General features: G+C 52.3%; 1 protein-coding gene across 2 annotated transcripts in view; it reads left to right on the plus strand.

Moving 5' to 3' along the window:
• ZC3H13 (zinc finger CCCH-type containing 13) overlaps nucleotides 1-13,538 on the plus strand; it is a 40,885-nt gene extending 27,347 nt beyond the window's left edge. For both annotated transcript variants that reach the window (XM_036011211.1, XM_028526705.2), the window contains exons 13-19: nucleotides 2,817-2,920; nucleotides 3,215-4,399; nucleotides 5,199-5,702; nucleotides 8,291-8,440; nucleotides 9,677-9,877; nucleotides 10,853-11,016; nucleotides 12,718-13,538. In XM_036011211.1, coding sequence (XP_035867104.1) covers nucleotides 2,817-2,920; nucleotides 3,215-4,399; nucleotides 5,199-5,702; nucleotides 8,291-8,440; nucleotides 9,677-9,877; nucleotides 10,853-11,016; nucleotides 12,718-12,885 — 2,476 coding nt within the window. In that variant the 3' untranslated portion in view covers nucleotides 12,886-13,538. The remainder of the gene's footprint in view (nucleotides 1-2,816; nucleotides 2,921-3,214; nucleotides 4,400-5,198; nucleotides 5,703-8,290; nucleotides 8,441-9,676; nucleotides 9,878-10,852; nucleotides 11,017-12,717) is intronic.
• Nucleotides 13,539-17,048: the final 3,510 nt, after the last annotated feature.

Genomic DNA, 17,048 nt, shown 5'->3' on the forward strand with positions numbered 1-17,048 from the left:
TAAAAGGGATGGATTCATTGAACTTGAATCGCATGCACTTTATGACTAGTTCACGGAGTTGACTAGTTACCAGAGATACTGCCGATGCAACTGCTGATACTCCTTCCTGACTCTGTTCTGAGAGCCTGGGGTCGCCCGCCCCCCCCCCCCCCCCCCCAGGCTGTGGAAGCCCTCACAGTGTCTCAGTGTCTCCCTGCTGGGGGAGTGTCTGTAGCCACTGTGTGACTGGGGTGGGGGGGGGCGCCACAGGGGTCCTCTCTTGGGCTGTGGGGTATAGTAGGTAATTGGGGACGAAAATGTGTTGTTATTATTCCATAATACATCTGAGGGCATTTTCACCCTTTTATAGAAAAACTGGAAGTAATCTATTTGCTCAGGTGTCCTGGGAGTCTAGGGTTACCTTTTGTGCGTTCTGTTGTATGCACCTCTGCAAAGACAGCACCAGGAGTGACGCTCTCCCGTTCCTCCCCTCCTGTCTCCCGCACTAGTCCGGGCTCAGCCGGGTTTTCTCCAGATGGTGGCTGGGCCAGCCGGTGGGCTGAGCAGCCCTCTGTGGGGGGCGGGCACTCCTTGAGGAGTAGACCAGGGGCCTGGCCAGTCACTGTGGCCGGAGGATCTGGACTCTGATTGGTCGTGTGTGAGGTTTTACGGGCACCAAACCAAACTTGCCGGAGCTGACTGCTCTGTGAGACACGCCAGCTGGGAGGAAGGTGTGTTTAAGTGTGCTGAAGCAGACCGCGGGCGTGTTTTATTCACTCTTCAGTTTCTTTGCCTCTGCCTCCGGCCCGTTCACCGCGTGCTATAGACAGACTGTGCTTCAGGCTGTTTTTCATCGTCACTGTTGTGGGTTGCGGTTACGGACAGACGGCAGCACAGAGGTGGCTGCTGCTTCCATTCGGTCTGCAGCCAAGGTAGTCTGTAGTCCACCCTCATTTTATTGAAAGGGGAGTCTTATGTTTGCATAAAGACCAGATACTACCTTCCACGCATGCAGGCCCACGATGCACGTTATTTGTCTCCCCTCCAGGGCGCCCTTCAGCGCTCCTCTCACGTGAGAATTCTGAAACCTGTCTCTTAACTAGTACGGGTCCTGAGCTCTCATTAGTATTTCTCCATGTTCCTGGTCTCTGCTTATAATAGCAAAAACTTTTTTTTTTTTTTTTGGTGACCGGACAATCCGGGCACTGATAAGGTCCTGCGGTGCGTGGCCAGTCAGCTCTGTGACAGTGGCCACTTCAGTGAGGTTGCACCCTGGGTGTCTTCATCGTCTGTGAGGTCATCTCTGTAGTCAGAGTCATCTGGCGCTTTTTTTAAACCTCTGCCAGTATAGAAGGTTTGCAGCCTTGTGATAGTATTTATTCGACTTTAGTTTTATTTCTACGGGCACTGCTTTGAAATTAAAGGGGTTTTTTGTGCGTTTTAAATTCTCACTTATTCTAGTGTATCTATTATCTCCTGCTGGAAACCAGATTACTAAATTACTTTAGAAGTTAGTCGTTTAAAACAACAGTTTTTTGTTCGTGGTTCCGAGGATCAGCAATTGTGGCGGGGCTCGGCAGAGCAGTCCTTCTGCTGGCATCCCGCGGGGTCAGTGCGGTAGGTCCGCTGGGTCTGATGGGCCTCGGAGGCCCTCACTCACAGGTGTGGCGGCGGCTGCTGGCTGTAGGCTGCAGGCTAGGGCAGCTCATTCGTGCTTCACACGCCCTCTCCCTGCCAGGAGTCTAAGCTGCTTTCACGTGCGATGCTGGAAACACACCGGGCAGGCAGAAGCAGAGGCTGCGAGGCTCCCTGAGTTCTGACTCTGAACTCACACACCGTCCCTTTGCCACGGCCCCCTGTCCCAGCGAGCGAAGCTCCACGCCAGCCCAGACTGCGGGGACGGGGACAGGAAGGTGTGGTGGTGCCTGAAGGTGGGCGGCGCTGCGGGCGCCGCCTGGCACACGCACACGCTGGGGCGTGCGAGTCGCTCTGCTGCGCCGGAGCCCGCCTCCCGCTCCCCCTGCCGCTCGTCTGCACAAGCAGCCGTCAGGGCGGTGACTGCGCTGTGGCGCGTCCCCCACGTTGGCCGTGGTACCTACCACACACGGTGTTCGTTCAGAAGCAGGTGGCCGGCATTTGAGGACCTACAGGAAAACACCAGAGTGACCTAGGTGCCGAGAGATGTAAATCATCGCCTTCTTAAAGTTCCACTGAAGAACAAACGTAATCAACATACGAATTATTCGTCACCAAACAAGCGGTTTAGTTTAAAGAGAGAAGAGGAACTAATTTTTACACAACGAGCCTGGCTTATGACATAACTAGTTTATTCCTCGTTACAACTGTGTGGTGCGGACCCTCATTCTCCCCCATTCTCGGTTGAGAAGAGCAGACCTCAGTGACCTCACAGAGCTCACCTAAGGCTGCGCCGTAAGTGGCCTGGCTGTAACGCGAACAACTCTTTCTGACTCACGTGACTGCCCGACGTGAGGCATGAGAGTGTAAGGTCAACGAGTCGGTTTCAGCAGAGAGTTCGTGCGCACACTGAGCCCTCTGCTGCCCGTTTCCGCCTTGCGCCTTCGTGTCTAGTGATGTTTGGTTGGGCGATTCCACGTGCGTGATGGCAGGGAGGCGGGTTGCTGTGTGTTCTGAGTCCACAGCTGTAGTCTTGACACGTGAGGAATGTTACCCAAGATGCTGAACGCCCTTCGCGTGATACTGCAGGCCTACGGCTATATATTCTAGTTACAGCGAAGGAGTGATAGGAGAACGCAGTCAGGAAGCCCCTCTCTCTCGCCCGCTGGAATTGACGGGTCACCCTTGTCTGCCCACCGTAGGAAGCGCTACAGAAACGAGGGGAGCCCGAGCCCTCGGCCATCCCCGAAGCGCCGGCGCGAGCACTCTCCCGACAGCGACCCCTACAACAGCGGGGACGACAGAAGTGAGCGGGGTCTGTTGTGTGTGTGTGTGCGTGTGTGCGTGTGCACATGCGTTTGCAGTCGTGAGGCCCTTCTCTGACGGGGGGGGGGGTGATGGGGCAGGGGTGCAGCCTTTCCCGCTCTGCGGCCTCGGAGTGACTTCTGTGTGGCTGAGGGGTGTGCTGGAAATCCCAACGGCACCGTCACCTCCTCCTGTCCACGGTGAAGCGGTGAACGATGGGTTTATTATTACTTACACGCAACACGCAAGTGTGTTGGCCTGGTGACAGTGTGATTGCTTTTCTCCCTTTGTGCAGACGAGAGACACAGGCTCTTGAGCCAGGTGGTGCGGCCTCAGGAGTGTCACTCTCTCAGCCCGTCGCACTTCCCGGAAGACAGGCAGGGCAGGTGGAAGGAGGAGGACCGCAAGCCCGAGAGGAAAGAGAGCTCCAGGCGCTACGAGGAGCCGGAGCCCAAAGAGAAGGCCCCCCCTGCAGACAAGCAGAGGGAGCAGGTGGAGCTCTCGGAGAGCGCCAGGCTCCGGGCCCAGGACCTGGTGGGGCACCGCCCGTCCGAGGACCTCGACGCGTCCGACGGGGCGCACGACGAGAGCAGGCGGAGGGTGAGGGTCCAGAAGAAGCCCGTGAAGAAGAAGAAGGAGGAGGACGCAGGCGCGGAGAGGGGCGGCGGCGCCGAGACGGCGTCCGAGGACGGGCAGGTGTTCTCGCCCAGGAAGGGGCTGAAGAAGAGGAGCGTGGAGAAGAGGCACAAGCGCCCCCGGGGCGAGTCCGACGTCTCCGACGACGAGGCGGCCCAGCAGAGCAAGAAGAAGCGGGGCCCGCGGACGCCCCCCCTGACGGCCAAGCAGGGGCTGGTGGGCCTCTCCGGGGACAAGGAGGCGCCCGTGGAGGACGCCCACCGGAGGGAGGACACGGCGTTCAGCGACTGGTCTGACGAGGACGTGCCTGACCGCGCCGAGGTCCCCGAGGCCGAGCGTGCTGCCACGGCTGTCACCCCCGGCAGGACGCCGTCCCCGTCGTCCCTCCCTCCTCCTCCTCCTCCCACGGCCGCAGCTGCCACGGCACCCGCTGCTCTCGCCTCGGCCACCGCCGCCGTCAGCGCCTCTGCCGCCGCGTCCGCTCCGGCCGCCCCCGCCAGTGCCGGGGAGGACTCACACCGAAAGTGCCACAAGGCGCGGGCGGAGAGGGGGGAGGCCCCGCACTCGGCCGCGGACGACGCGCCCCATCGCAAGCCGCTGGACCAGAAGAGGAGCAGCAGCCTCGGCAGCAACCGGAGCAACCGCAGCCACACGTCCGGGCGGCTGCGCTCCCCGTCCAACGAGTCGGCCCATCGGAGCGGGGACGACCAGAGTGGTCGGAGGAGGGTCCTGCACAGCGGCTCCAGGGACAGGGAGAAGACAAAGGGCTTCGAAGTCGCAGGGGAGAGGAAGTCCAGGATCGACCAGCTGAAGCGCGGCGAGCCCAGTCGGAGCACGTCCTCAGGTAGTGAGGTGGGGTGTAGTCTGGCCTGTGCTCCCCGCGTGAGCGCATGGTGTGCAAACTGCCACCTCAAAGTACATGCTCGATCGGTTGCTTTGTTCCCCGCCATAAACTTCAAAGAACTTAATAGAAGTTTAACCATCTTTCCAGAATGTTAGCTTAATATCGAGGTTTTAGTAGTATGTCTTGGTGGAAGAGCTTATGTATTCAACTCCTTTGTGATGCCTAAAATTTTACCCTTTCTGCTCTCCCAGCAGCCAGTTGGTTCTCTTCCGACCACAGAACATAAAGTAGGGGGATAGGAAGGGATCTGATAAAGAGGTGGTTGGTTCTGTTAATGCTTAACCATTTTGCATACTTCTTTCTTGAGGATATTTTGTGGTTGAAGTAGAAGTGGACAAGGAAACATGTATTTTAAAATATGTTCTGAAACATATTTTATATATTTTTATTATTGTTTTATTAAAATCATCACTTGAGGACAGAGGGAGGCGGAGAGAGGGGAATACTGGTGTGAGGGAGAGACACGGAGTGGCTGCCTCCCGCACGCCGCACCCCGGCCGGGGTCAGACCTGCGGCCTTGTGGTGTGCGGTGTGGCGCTCCGACCGACCGAACAGGCCGGCCGGGACTCGTGTAGACGTTTCAGCACTTTGGGAGATCAGTTTTTCCTCCACTGAGTTCTTTGGATAAGTGGGAATAAATGCAGAAAAAGATAAATTGTAAGCTTTAAAGGGGCCTAAAGTGAAGCATTTTATTTCTGTTTTACACATCGACTCTGTGTACATGGTGTGTGCATTGTAGATCGCCGGGATTCCAGGAGCCACAGTTCGCGCAGGAGCTCTCCCGAGTCGGACCGGCAGGTGCACTCGCGGTCCGGCTCCTTCGACAGCAGGGAGCGGCTGCAGGAGCGCGACCGGCACGAGCACGACCGGGAGCGGGAGCGGAGGGAGGCCCGGCCGAGGGAGTGGGACCGAGACCTCGACAAGGACTGGCCACGGGGCCGGGACCGGGACCGGCTGCGTGAGCGCGAGCGGGACAAGAGGAGGGATTTGGACAGGGAGAGAGAGAGGCTCCTGTGCGACTCCGTGGACAGGGACAGGGACAGGGAGAGGACTTTCGAAAGCTCCTCCCAGATGGAGTCTGTGAAACGCAGCGAAGCAAAACTGGAGCCCGAGCACGAGCGAGACCTGGAGGGCCCCTTCCGAGATGCGGGCGCCCTGGAGAAGGAGCGCCCGGACAGGGATCTGGCGCCCGTGCAGGGGTTCGAGGACGTCAGCAAGGCCGAGCGGACGGAGAGCATGGAGGGTGAGTCGTGCCTCCCCGGCCGCTTTACTGCCCCTGCCTGTTCCGATTTCATGGGGTCTTCTTTTAAGAGGTACTCTACTGATACATATACACACACACACACACACACACACACACACGCAGCTCCGTTGTGTTTTAGGGAAGCAGATTTTAAAAGGCAAAGTCATGTCATATTTTTAACATGTGTTCCCCTCGTTAATACTATCAGGGCAGACTTGGTTCGGATAGGCCTAAACGAAATAAAAGATTCCTTAGATGCAGCACTTATAGATGATAAAAAGTAGAAAAACTGTAAAAGTTGAGGTGATTTCTTGGTTCAGAGAGCCATTCAGAAAGCTCCCCAGGGTTCGCACTTTCTAGGGCGCCCTAGAACAAGTACGTGCACAGCAGCACCCCCCCCCCCCCCCCCCCCCCCCGAACCCTGCACATTTGGTTGGTAATAGACCCACCGTGGAGTGCAGTGTGCACGCCTGAGCCTGGAATGCGGGGCCCTGCGCCCCCCACAGCAGCCCGTTCGCTCGGCGCCCTCCAGCGTCCGCCGCAGCCTGCGCAGCCCTCTGTCCTCGCCCCGCCGTCTCTGACTCGGTCCACCGCCGACTCGGCCCGTCTGCTCTGAACGGCCGCACGCTTCAGCCCCCGTTGCCCCTGCTTTTCCATCGTCTCGTGGACTTTCCTTTCGTCTCCTCTTTTTTACTCAAACTGCAAGTCCCTGTTCGTGGACTGTTTCTCCTAAGAAGCCTTCTGTGCTGAAGGCCCTCGCTCTTTAAAACTGACCTGGCACTCCGTGGGTGCATCCGGCACGGATGGCACCCCGTGCCTTGTTCCGGTCGTGCAGTCACTGGTTCCCTCGCCGCTGTCCTGTGCTCCATTGGCAGGGGCCGCGGTGCCTCACCTCTGGGTCTTCGCTCCGTGGCCAGGGCGCAGCGGACGCCTCGTCCGTGGGGACGTGTTCTGCCTGTGCACACGGGCCCTCGCTTTACCCTTTGGTGGGGTATGGCCAAGGCACAGCCTGGGTGCCAGTGGTCACGGCTCCCCGAGAACCCTGGAGACCCTGCCTCCGCCACCCCGTCCGTCCTGGAAGCAGGGTTTACACCGTCGCTCTGGCGTCATCTGTCCTCGTCAAGACCCCAAGCCCAAGAAACTTCTGGGGTGCCCACTGTACAAGCAGCAATGTTTCACTGTTCTTTCTGTGTGCCATGTTGGAGCACTGGGCCCTTCTGTTCCATTTACACACACAGCCTTACTTACATCTCTTGGTCATCGGACTAAATGTCCGGTGCGCCATCTGTTACTTGTTTTTTTCTACTTGACCAAAACACTCTATCTCAACATTCTTCAGTTACATTTTCCTCTCATTTTTGGGTTTAAATACCATTGTTTGTGAGCCATAGTACTGATGGAGGTATAGCCTTGGGTGTAATTGACTGTAATTGAACTAGCGATTGTAATAGTTCTCTTGTGACCATTTTTCTAAGTCATTCATTGGCTGTGGTCATCGATAACGTAGCATAAAAATTTATAGGTGAATTACCTACTGTGAGATGAAGCATTCCATTCACCTAAAATGGGAAGATGAGTTGGATAAACTTGAAAAATTAAAAATCCTATCATTTGTGTTTATGTTTAGATTTATATTTGTATAATGAAGTTATTAAAATTCGTTACCTTGTAAGTGAATTGGTGAGGGTAGAGGAGATTACTGTAGAATTTAATGGACTAGAAAAGTATTAGAATGATTAGAAATGTCTCCTAGCTTGCTATATTTGCTGCAAATTTTTGTCATAAAGTGTGCTATTGCATCTTGAACACTAGTGTTGTAAACACAGTCAAGCGTATTGATAACTAAGGACTAGAAATATTAAAAGTACTCTAATTTTAGGATAATTTAAGTTCACAACTAACTCCCCAGGAGACTAGGTGGTTGAGAAAAGTTGGATTTTGAAATAAGGAACTAGAATATACACCAGTGGTAGTAATAAAAATGTGTTAAAATTGTATTACAGCATTCTTTATAAAACCGTGTTCATTAATCCAAGGATAGCACCAGGACAGGGAAGCTGAGCTGGGAGATGCAGGGAGAGTTCACGGTGCATTTACATTTTACCTCGTGCTGTGGAGTCCTTCATAGAAGCTAAATACCATACACTGAAGTTTAAGTTTCAGACAGATTGTGTGAATAAGTTTGCAAGTTTTTAAAAAATTAATGAGTTTAGGTAAGGAAATTAATGCATCATTTTGAAGTTAGTAGGTTGGATTTACTCGAAGTTTTAGTATAAAAATTAACACCACATAACGTTAATGTGTCAGCTTCCATATCTCCTAGTTTAACTGTAATCGTAGAACCTGTTTTGATATAGCTGTCCCTCCCTCCTGTGTTCTTGCCATGAAAATGAAATTTGACCAATTGAAGTTTCCAGTTTTTTGGAATTATCAAGTGTTTTGAATAATTAATTTTAAATGTCATTTTCTAGTGAAAAGATGCTTTTCTAGTGTTTTTAGCGTGCACAGCCTCTGTGTCTTTGGCTTGAGTTACATGTTCTTTCCTCCGGTGCCCTCTTTGACGGGACATTAATCTTCCCGACCAGCAGGGGACGACGAATCCAAGCTGGACGACATGCACTCCCTCGGCTCCGGTGCCGGTGAAGGCTACGAGCCCATCAGCGACGACGAGCTGGACGAGATCCTGGCGGGCGACGCCGAGAAGAGGGAGGACCCGCAGGAGGAGGAGAAGATGCCGGGTGAGGCGGGCGGGGCGGTGGGGTGCAGCGGCTCCGGGGGCCTAGGGTGTGAGGGTCCCCTTTCCTGCTGTAGCAGTTATTAATGAAAGGCAGCTAGAACTTTCCCTTTGTGTTTCAATTAACGTCGGAAGGCCAACAATAATGAAAATGATCATCAATAAAAATACTAAAAATGCTGTGCTCTTTTGTAAGTAGACTTTGCCTGTGAATTGGGAAAGGCCTCATTTAAAATAGCAGAGTTGTAAGATGTCCTTTCCGGGGTTTAAGGTTCACGTTTTAGATAACGTGGGGTCTGACCGATACTGACCGCCCGGCAGTGTTCCGGATGGGGGTGTCTGGCGCAGAGCTGCACAGCGAGACCCACAAACCAGCCTTTGAAATGACTGTTTTCAGAAACTGGCGGCAGTTGAAATTGTTCCACCACTAGTCGTGCACCTCTTTGTATCAGTGTTCTGAACTCAGTGATGATTCCACCTGCGGTGCGTTGTGCCGGAGCGGCCTCTGCTGGCTGTGTCCGGCTCCCCAGTTAGTCTGGTGGTTAATGATGAGTTTGGGGTTTTGTTTTTTTTAAAATCACATGAGGATCTTTGAGTATACAGAATATTACATTTTATTTTTACCTAATTTGCTCTTATATTTCACAATATTTTTCTACTAATACAGAGGGTATGTGTCATTGTTATCTGTATCGTTGGCTATCGCGTGTTTCTAAAGAGAACACTATTTGGTTAATTTCCTCAACTGTTCCTTGTCAGTGGGTGGATGATTTGTTCTCAGTATTAATAAGAGCAGTTGTCCCATAGATAATTTCGTAGTGAACTGTTTTTAGAAAGTAAATGTGTGTGTTTGCATGCACACACATGCAAATGGGATTCCCAGATTTAACCCGTGAAGGGGTTCTGATACCAAGTTTCAAACATCAGACCTATTATTCTTAGTGAAGCAGTGGACTGTTTTCATTGGATCGCTGAAGCAATTGCAGGAGTTATTTACAGGAATCGGTTTGCTTGGGTTTCTGTGTGCTTGCCTGTCTTCTTCTGGCGAGAAGGATTGTTTTATATGTAAAGGTCCTTAGGTTCTAAGTGTCGGCGTTTATAGAGAAGATTTCATCTGAAGAGTACGGACTTTCTGGTTTAAAGTAGTCGTTATCTAGTGGTTTCCCGTGCTTCGCAGTTCCCTGTCGATAACGAGCATGCCGCGGCCCGGTGTAAGAGGCTCCTGCTCTCTCTCTTGCAGACCCACTGGACGTGATTGACGTGGACTGGTCCGGGCTCATGCCCAAGCACCCGAAGGAGCCGCGAGAGCCGGGGGCCGCGCTGCTCAAGTTCACGCCTGGGGCCGTGATGCTGCGAGTCGGGGTTTCTAAGAAGCTGGCGGGTCCCGAACTCTTTTCCAGAGTCAGAGAGACGTGCCAGAGGCTTCTGGAGAAACCCAAAGGTGACCGTGTCCTGCTGCGATGGGTGCCATGTGCTGCCACTGCCGAGATGCCTGGGCGCAGGGCCCTGCCCTGTCCTCACGCAGCACGCCCAGTGTTGGATCTGTGCTTTCAGGCCTCACCCAACGATATGTGCGTCGGGTTTTTAGAGGGAGAGAAGCATGAGCGTGAAAGAGAAGCACGGACTAGTCGCTCCTGTACACACCCTGACTGGGGATCGGACCGTAGCCTTTTGGGGTTCGGGGCAGCTCTCCAACGGACTGAGCCCCCGGTCAGGGATATAAACACACACACACGTGTGCACATGCACACCCATGTCTATATCACATGACTGGGTGCTCTGGACAGACGGTCTGTCTAGAGAGTCTCCCACCATGTAATACGAAAAATAGAGACAGTTAAATTTATTGAATGCCCCTTTATTAATTTTGCCCTGATTCAACAGTTTTTGGGTTTTTTTTAAAGTTTGAAGCACCTTTCCCTCCCTCGGTGTTATGCCTCAGAACTAAGCGATTTTAATTTCATACGCTGTCCAGAGTTTTGTAGTGACCAAGTCTAGGATGGAGTGTGCAGATTGTCTGACCCACACCTAGTCGCTTTCCTGACTGATTTTGGAGGTCCCCGTCTGCAGTCACATTATTACACTTGAATCTTGCAACAGTAAAGTCCTGAAATCTGGAATTTTAAGTAGTAATGGGTGGGATGCAATATTCTGAATTTGACTTCACTGATCCTTAACTTGAACTTTTCTTCCCATAGTTAGTGATCAGTGTCCAGACTCTCTCCCCCAGGTCTGCATGTCTTATATCTTAAAGTGGCTACCAGAATGTTTATTTTTGTTTCAGACTAGCGGAGAATAGATTGCCTTTTATATAACATAATTTTCATCAGCGTTGTAGACTTTGTGGCATATTCATCTAAGCAGTTGATGACATGTTTATATTTTAGGAAAACTTAATGCTTTTTTCTTTTTAAAGACGCAGACAGTCTCTTTGAACACGAGCTGGGGGCCCTCAACATGGCCGCACTGCTACGGAAAGAAGAAAGGGCGAGTCTCCTCAGTGACCTGGGGCCGTGCTGTAAGGCCTTGTGCTTCCGGCGGGACTCGGCCATCCGAAAGCAGCTGGTCAAGAACGAGAAGGTACTGTTGTTCCCTTGGAACAGATGCAGAAAAAAGTGTTTGTTGACGTTGTGTGAACGGCATAGCTTCCATTCGACTGCTCTAAGGTGAGGTCGTGGTCTCGTCTGTGTCTTTGTTGAGTTTGGTTTTCCAGTTTTTTACACATGTAAGAAGGAATTCTACTATAATTTATAATACTTTTCATTTTATACTTGAACATTTTATTGGTGTTGAATAACAATTTGTTATTCAAAAGTTGATGTATAAAGTTTAAAATACTCTTTCTGTAAAATATTTATTTTATTGTGAAAAGTTTCTTTAGGTCATAAACCAACTAGAACTTTATTTAAATTGAAGCTTAAGGAAAAATAGTCCCCAGAATGTGGTGAGGATATTTGTGGAAATCGAGTTGTTGAAAAGAGAGGGAAACAAACGCAGGTGATTGCACTCGAGCGTTTCCTTGGGAAGAGGACAGGGAGCTGCGTGCCAGAGGGGCACAGTTAGTCCCGGTTCAGAAGAGAGCTAGCTGATCATGAGAAACTGAAAACCTCTCAGGCCTTTGAGGTTAAGAACTGGGACTTTTATTTGGGTGGGGTGGTCATTGGTGGGCATGGGTAGCCAACATAATTTTTTTTTTAAAGATGAGCAAAAAGTGAATAAAGCCGAAGGCCCCCACTGCCTGATTTTGAGATTTACCCTAAAGCCATGGCACTTGGGATGGTGTGGTCAGCGGGCGGGGGGCGGGGGTCAGGGGTCAGGAGGGTGCAACTGCAGGGGGCGTGGAGGGACGGTTTTCTCGGTGCGGGGACGCTGCACCCTGACTGTGCCTGTGGTTAGTGAACCTGCGCACGCGGGAAACCCTCAGAACCACAGTCGTGCCTCGGGACTGGCCGGCGTCAGGGCTCCGTGCACTTGGACGAGGAAAAGCATCTACACACCCGGCGCTTGCTGGGGCCCACTGCTTCGGGCGCTTGTCACGGGTTCCGGAGCGAGTTAACGGCAGGTACCAAGGAACCACTGTGGACATGAAAAGTTAGTTTTCCTGAATCCCAATGTATGAAATATTTTTTAAAATTAGAGGTGGTCAGGGCACCACCCTGTTCCTGTGAGGACCCTAGCTAGCAATGACCGAAAAGGCGGGACCTGGGGACGGGCGGACCTCACCTCTTCATTGCACGGGCGCTCAGAGAGCGGGCAGCAAAACTTGGGGACGCTGACCGCAGCCCTGCCGGCCCGCGTTCAGTTCCAGTGGCAGAGACGCGCTGTCGCGCAGGGAGGGGCGGCCGTCCCGGAGCCCGCGCTGCAGGGAGCGATGGCGCCCGGCCAGAGCCCGCGGGGCTCGCTGCCGCCCGTCCGAGAATCCGTGTGGAGGACAACCCGTGTGGGGGTGGGGCCGCATCAGCGGGTGCTCCACCCAAGGGGAGTGTTTCGGCAGGTTGGAGGAGTCGGACTGTTGGCCGTAGAGGGCGCAGGGCCTTTTCTCATTAGGAATGAAGTCAGAACTGGTCGAGAAGGTTCCTCCATTAAGCAAGATTGCTTTCTTTTCTGTGATTCTTCGAGTCTGAAAACATTTCCTAATTTACTTTTAAATATCCAGAATAGCTAATATCCACCTCAAATTAATTTTTCATATAACTGCTACGCTTTTGTTAGAAGTCAGCCCGTCCTTCTCCCTGCCCGCCTATCACGTCCCTCTTTCAATGCGCTCTCGGTCTCCCGCAGGGCACGGCGAAGCAGGCGTACACGGGCGCGCCGGCGGTGGACAGCGAGCTGCTGCGGCTGAGCCTGCGGCTGTTCAAGCGGAGGAGCGCCTGCCGCGCGCCGGGGCCCGACAAGGCGGAGGACGGCAAGCTGGCGCCGCCGGGCGAGCCGGAGCTGTGCGTGTCCTGAGTCGGGGCTGGGCGCGCTCGGCCTGCGCCTGCGCGCGGTGCGCCTTCTCTCCCGGAGGGCTGGCTTCGCGAGCGTTCCTGGGCCTGCGGCGGAGCGCGCTCGTGGGCCACGCAGCTGCAGTGGGGGGCGCTCTGACGCTTGAAGGCGTCAGTTTGGCAGAACGAAGACTTTACACAGTACTTAGTGCTCGTGAAAAATAGCGTGAAAGCATCTAGAGTCAGTAGTTTGGTGCGTTTTGTTAAAACTGAAGTTTGGGGAAGCGGTTGTCACTGCGCTTCCAGTCGACGGAGATTTTTCTGAAAAGGAGCCACTGGCGTGTTCTGGACCCTTCCTGAAGCAGCTGCAGCGTGGCTCAGGCACTGTGTCCACGGCACGCGCACACGCACACGCAAGTACACTGTGCACCACCGCACCGCACAGGACACGGGGCGCTGGCCCTGCGCCGGGTGTGCGGGCAGTGCTCTGTAGGAGGGAGCCAGGAGACTTTTTTCCTCGTGGAACATCTGAGAAAGTTACTTAATGGATCTTTGTTTTTTTTAATATATGTGCGTTGTTAGAACGTGTACTGAATGCATTTGGAATCTAAATGGTTTTGTTTGTTATCAGAGACTGTCTACTCTTTTTATTTTTAATAAATATGCCTTCTTCCCTTTTCTTGTTTTAGATTTCCTTTGCTTTTCAGTAGCCTCATTCCTGGTATTCTGAAACATTTGCCATCAACATTACACGTTTCACACCTCAAATGTTTTCCTGCCGAAGTCCTTGCTGTCAGACAGCCGGTGACGGTGTGCGGCCGGGACGTGCTGCAGCTGGGGCTCGGCTGGGCTCGAGGTGAGCCGGGAGCTGACACAGCTGCATCATCTGAGCTTTAAAGTGCGACCGTCACATTTTTTACAGTTACAGCCTTTGATTACGTACAACTGGCTCCAGCCCCTAATATGTGAAATGACTTGTTTTCTAAAGATTACAGTGTATCTGCTTTTCTCTGTATGTAAATATTTAACTCATGAAGTAGATTCTTAGAAGGATTTGAAATAGACTGCAGGTTGCGAAGTATTGGGGGAGACAGAAATAAGAATAGTAATAACTAATAATAATAAAGCAAACCAATCAAAAGTACAATTTGGTCATTACCTCTGGCAGTTTTCTGTTTGGCTGTAAGCCTGTGATAACCTGTCTCAGTAGTTTTTTATTTTCGCCAAAGGTAACCAAGTTTCTTTCCACTTCAGGAAACATTTATTGTGCATTTCATTTGTGCAAGGCGCTTGCCCAGCAAAGGAAATGGCAGCCTGAAAGCGTGTGTAAGAAAAATGGCAAACAACAAAAAAATTGACCTTCTTGGTGACATTTCCTTTTCCATTTAGTAAATGTTTTGAGTGGAGAAAAGAGAAAAGGTAAACATTATGATCACCCCGGAGAATGTACACCCTTTAAGAAACTCCTTCCTGATTATAATGGACAATCTTGTGTGCAATAACATGAAAATTTAAGGTCCTGGAACATCTCGTGCTGGTCCCCAGAATTGTGGACTATAACAAAGATGACTTTTCCGTTTTGTCCACTGACTTCAGGAATATCTCACAAGTTGTTTAGTTACAGAACAAAAACTGTGTACAGGTGGCCCCTGGTTTACAGTGGTTCAGTTTACAAGTTTTCACTTTATAACGGTGCCAGAGCGAGCAGTACACGTGCAGTAGAAACCAGCTAGGACACGCTGTGGTGTTCAGCAGGTTAAACGCATTTTCCGCTTGGGGTGTTTTCAGCTTCCTCTGCGTGTGTCAGGGCACGGCTGCATCGTAAGAAGCACCTGCAGTTGAGTTTGCCACATGGTTGAGTCTGTTGTCTTTTTAGTGTGAGGATGTTTTTATGTCACGAAAGAAAATTCTAGGATGGTTCCTGTTTCCCTAGCCACGGTATTGGGAGCATTATGTTCGCAGTGGGGATGTACATTCTCTGTATTGCTAGTTGGGCGTTTATCGAGTTGTAAAGCCGATCCCTTCATTAACTTTCTCATAAAACTCTTGGGCCAGGATGACAACCGGTGCTCCTGCAAACGTCTTCCCGTTCGTAAAGTATTTGCTGGCAGAGGTAACGGTCTGTCGTGGCTGGTGGAGGAAGGTCGTCCGGTTGCCGTAGGTGCACGGCTGGCCTCCCGCCGCTGGCAGCGGAGTCGTGTCCGTCCGCAGTCGGGGATGCGGCGCGAGTCCCCGCGCCCGCGCGCACACATCCTGGCGGCGGCGGCGGGTGCCCTTCGGCCGCCGCCCTCACCGTTTGGTCGGAGGTGCGCTCACTTTCCACGGAGCTGGTGACCTCATGGGAGTTCCCAAGCGCGGGTACTGGTAAGGCAGCGTGCTGAGAACTCGGACCTGCCGCTCCTCCGTTCTGCTCAGTGACTGCGGGTCGTCTTCCCAGCCCTACCCGTGACTGCGTTAGGGTTTTATGGCTCAGTCTTTTTTTTTAAATAATGTTTTTTTTTTTTTAAAAATGTATGTATTTATTTTTAGACAGAGGGGAAGGGAGGGAGAAAGAGAGGGAGAGAAACATCACTGTGTGGTTGCTTCTCACATACCCCATCACAGGGGACCTGACCCACAACCCAGGCATGTGCCCTGACTGGGAATCGAACCCACGACCCTTTGGTTTATAGACCCGTGCCCAATCCACGGAGTCACACCAGCCAGGGTGATGGCTTCATCTTTGTTAACCTGAAAGTGTGTGTTGGCGAAGCACCCCACATCTTTGCCTGCTGTCTGGTTGGGTAAATAAGTTACATAGTACCTATGTTGTTTTTTAATCTGTTAATTTTTTTATGTTTCCATTACAGCTGATATTCGATATTGTGTAAGTTTCAGGGTACAGCACGGTGGTTAGACATCTACATAATTTGTAAAGGGAGCCTCCGATAAGCGTAGTGCCCGCCTGGCCCCGCACAGTTCCTGCAGTAGCATTGGCTGTGTTTACTGTGATGTACTTGACACCCTGACTCTCTTTAACCCTCACATGAGGACACGCCGACTTGACTGATTTTAGAGGGGGGGGGGAGGGGGGGAGAAAGAGACACTGGTTGGTTGCCTCTTGCACGCCCCTCGCCCCAGGGGCTGAGCCCTTCGGTTTAGGGACGATGCTCCAGCCAACCGAGCCACAGGGGCCGGAGCTCCTGGGACTGCTTTGTGACTGCTGTTCTCCCTAACCCCTTCTCCTTTTACCCACCCACCCCACTCCCCCGCCGATCCGGCAGCCATCGGTTCTTTGTACCTGCGAGCCCATCTTTGTTTGGTTTGGTTCTCTAGATGACACACGCCAGTGAAGTCTGGCATTTGTCTGTGACTCAGGCACTTAGTGTAATACCCTCTAGGTCCATCCATGATGTCGCAAATGGTAAGGTTTCGTTTTATTTTTATGGCCGAGGGGATAGTCCGTTGCACAGACTGAGGGGCGCTTACGTGGCTTTCGTCTCCTGGCCGTTGCAGACAGAGCTGCAGTGAGCACGGGTGACTGCCGTTGTGAACTACTCTTTGGGGTTTGTTTGGATACCCAGAAGTTGTAAGGCAGCTCCATTTTTAATTTTTTGAGGGACCCCCACACTGCTTCCCACAGGGGCTGCACGGGGCTGCGTCCCCTCCAGCTGTGCCCGGGGGGTCCCCTTCCCCCGCACCCTCACCAGCACTCGTTGATTTTTTTTTAACGATGGCCATTGTGACGGGTGAGGTGGTCTCACTGTGGTTGAGTATATCTTAACAAGTGAGATTAACTTTTTTTTTAAATCCTCCCTGGACAACGTTCCCATTGATTTTAGAGAGAGGAAGAGACAGGGGAGAGAAAGTAATGTTGATGTGATGGATCAGTTGCCTCCGCACACAGCCTGGCTGGGGATCGAACCGGCAACCCAGGTATGTGCCCTGACCGGAAGTTGAACCGCCAGCCTTTGGTGCGTGGAACCAGCTGGGCCACCCGGCCAGCGCAAGGTCTACGGCGTTTTTAATGGCTGTGTAAGGCTCCATTGTATGTGCTGGTGATACGTAACCTGTCTCCTCGTAATTTAAACGCCTGCTGACGTTTACATGGTGCCAGTATTCTACACCATGCTGCCACGAAGGGTCCCGCGAAACTTGTTTTATCGCCGTGAGTGTAAGTTGAGGGTCTAGCAGTGCTGTGTGCGGGCC

This window comes from Phyllostomus discolor, chromosome 11 (genome assembly GCF_004126475.2).
Source record: "Phyllostomus discolor isolate MPI-MPIP mPhyDis1 chromosome 11, mPhyDis1.pri.v3, whole genome shotgun sequence".
Taxonomy (NCBI): Eukaryota; Metazoa; Chordata; class Mammalia; order Chiroptera; family Phyllostomidae; genus Phyllostomus; species Phyllostomus discolor.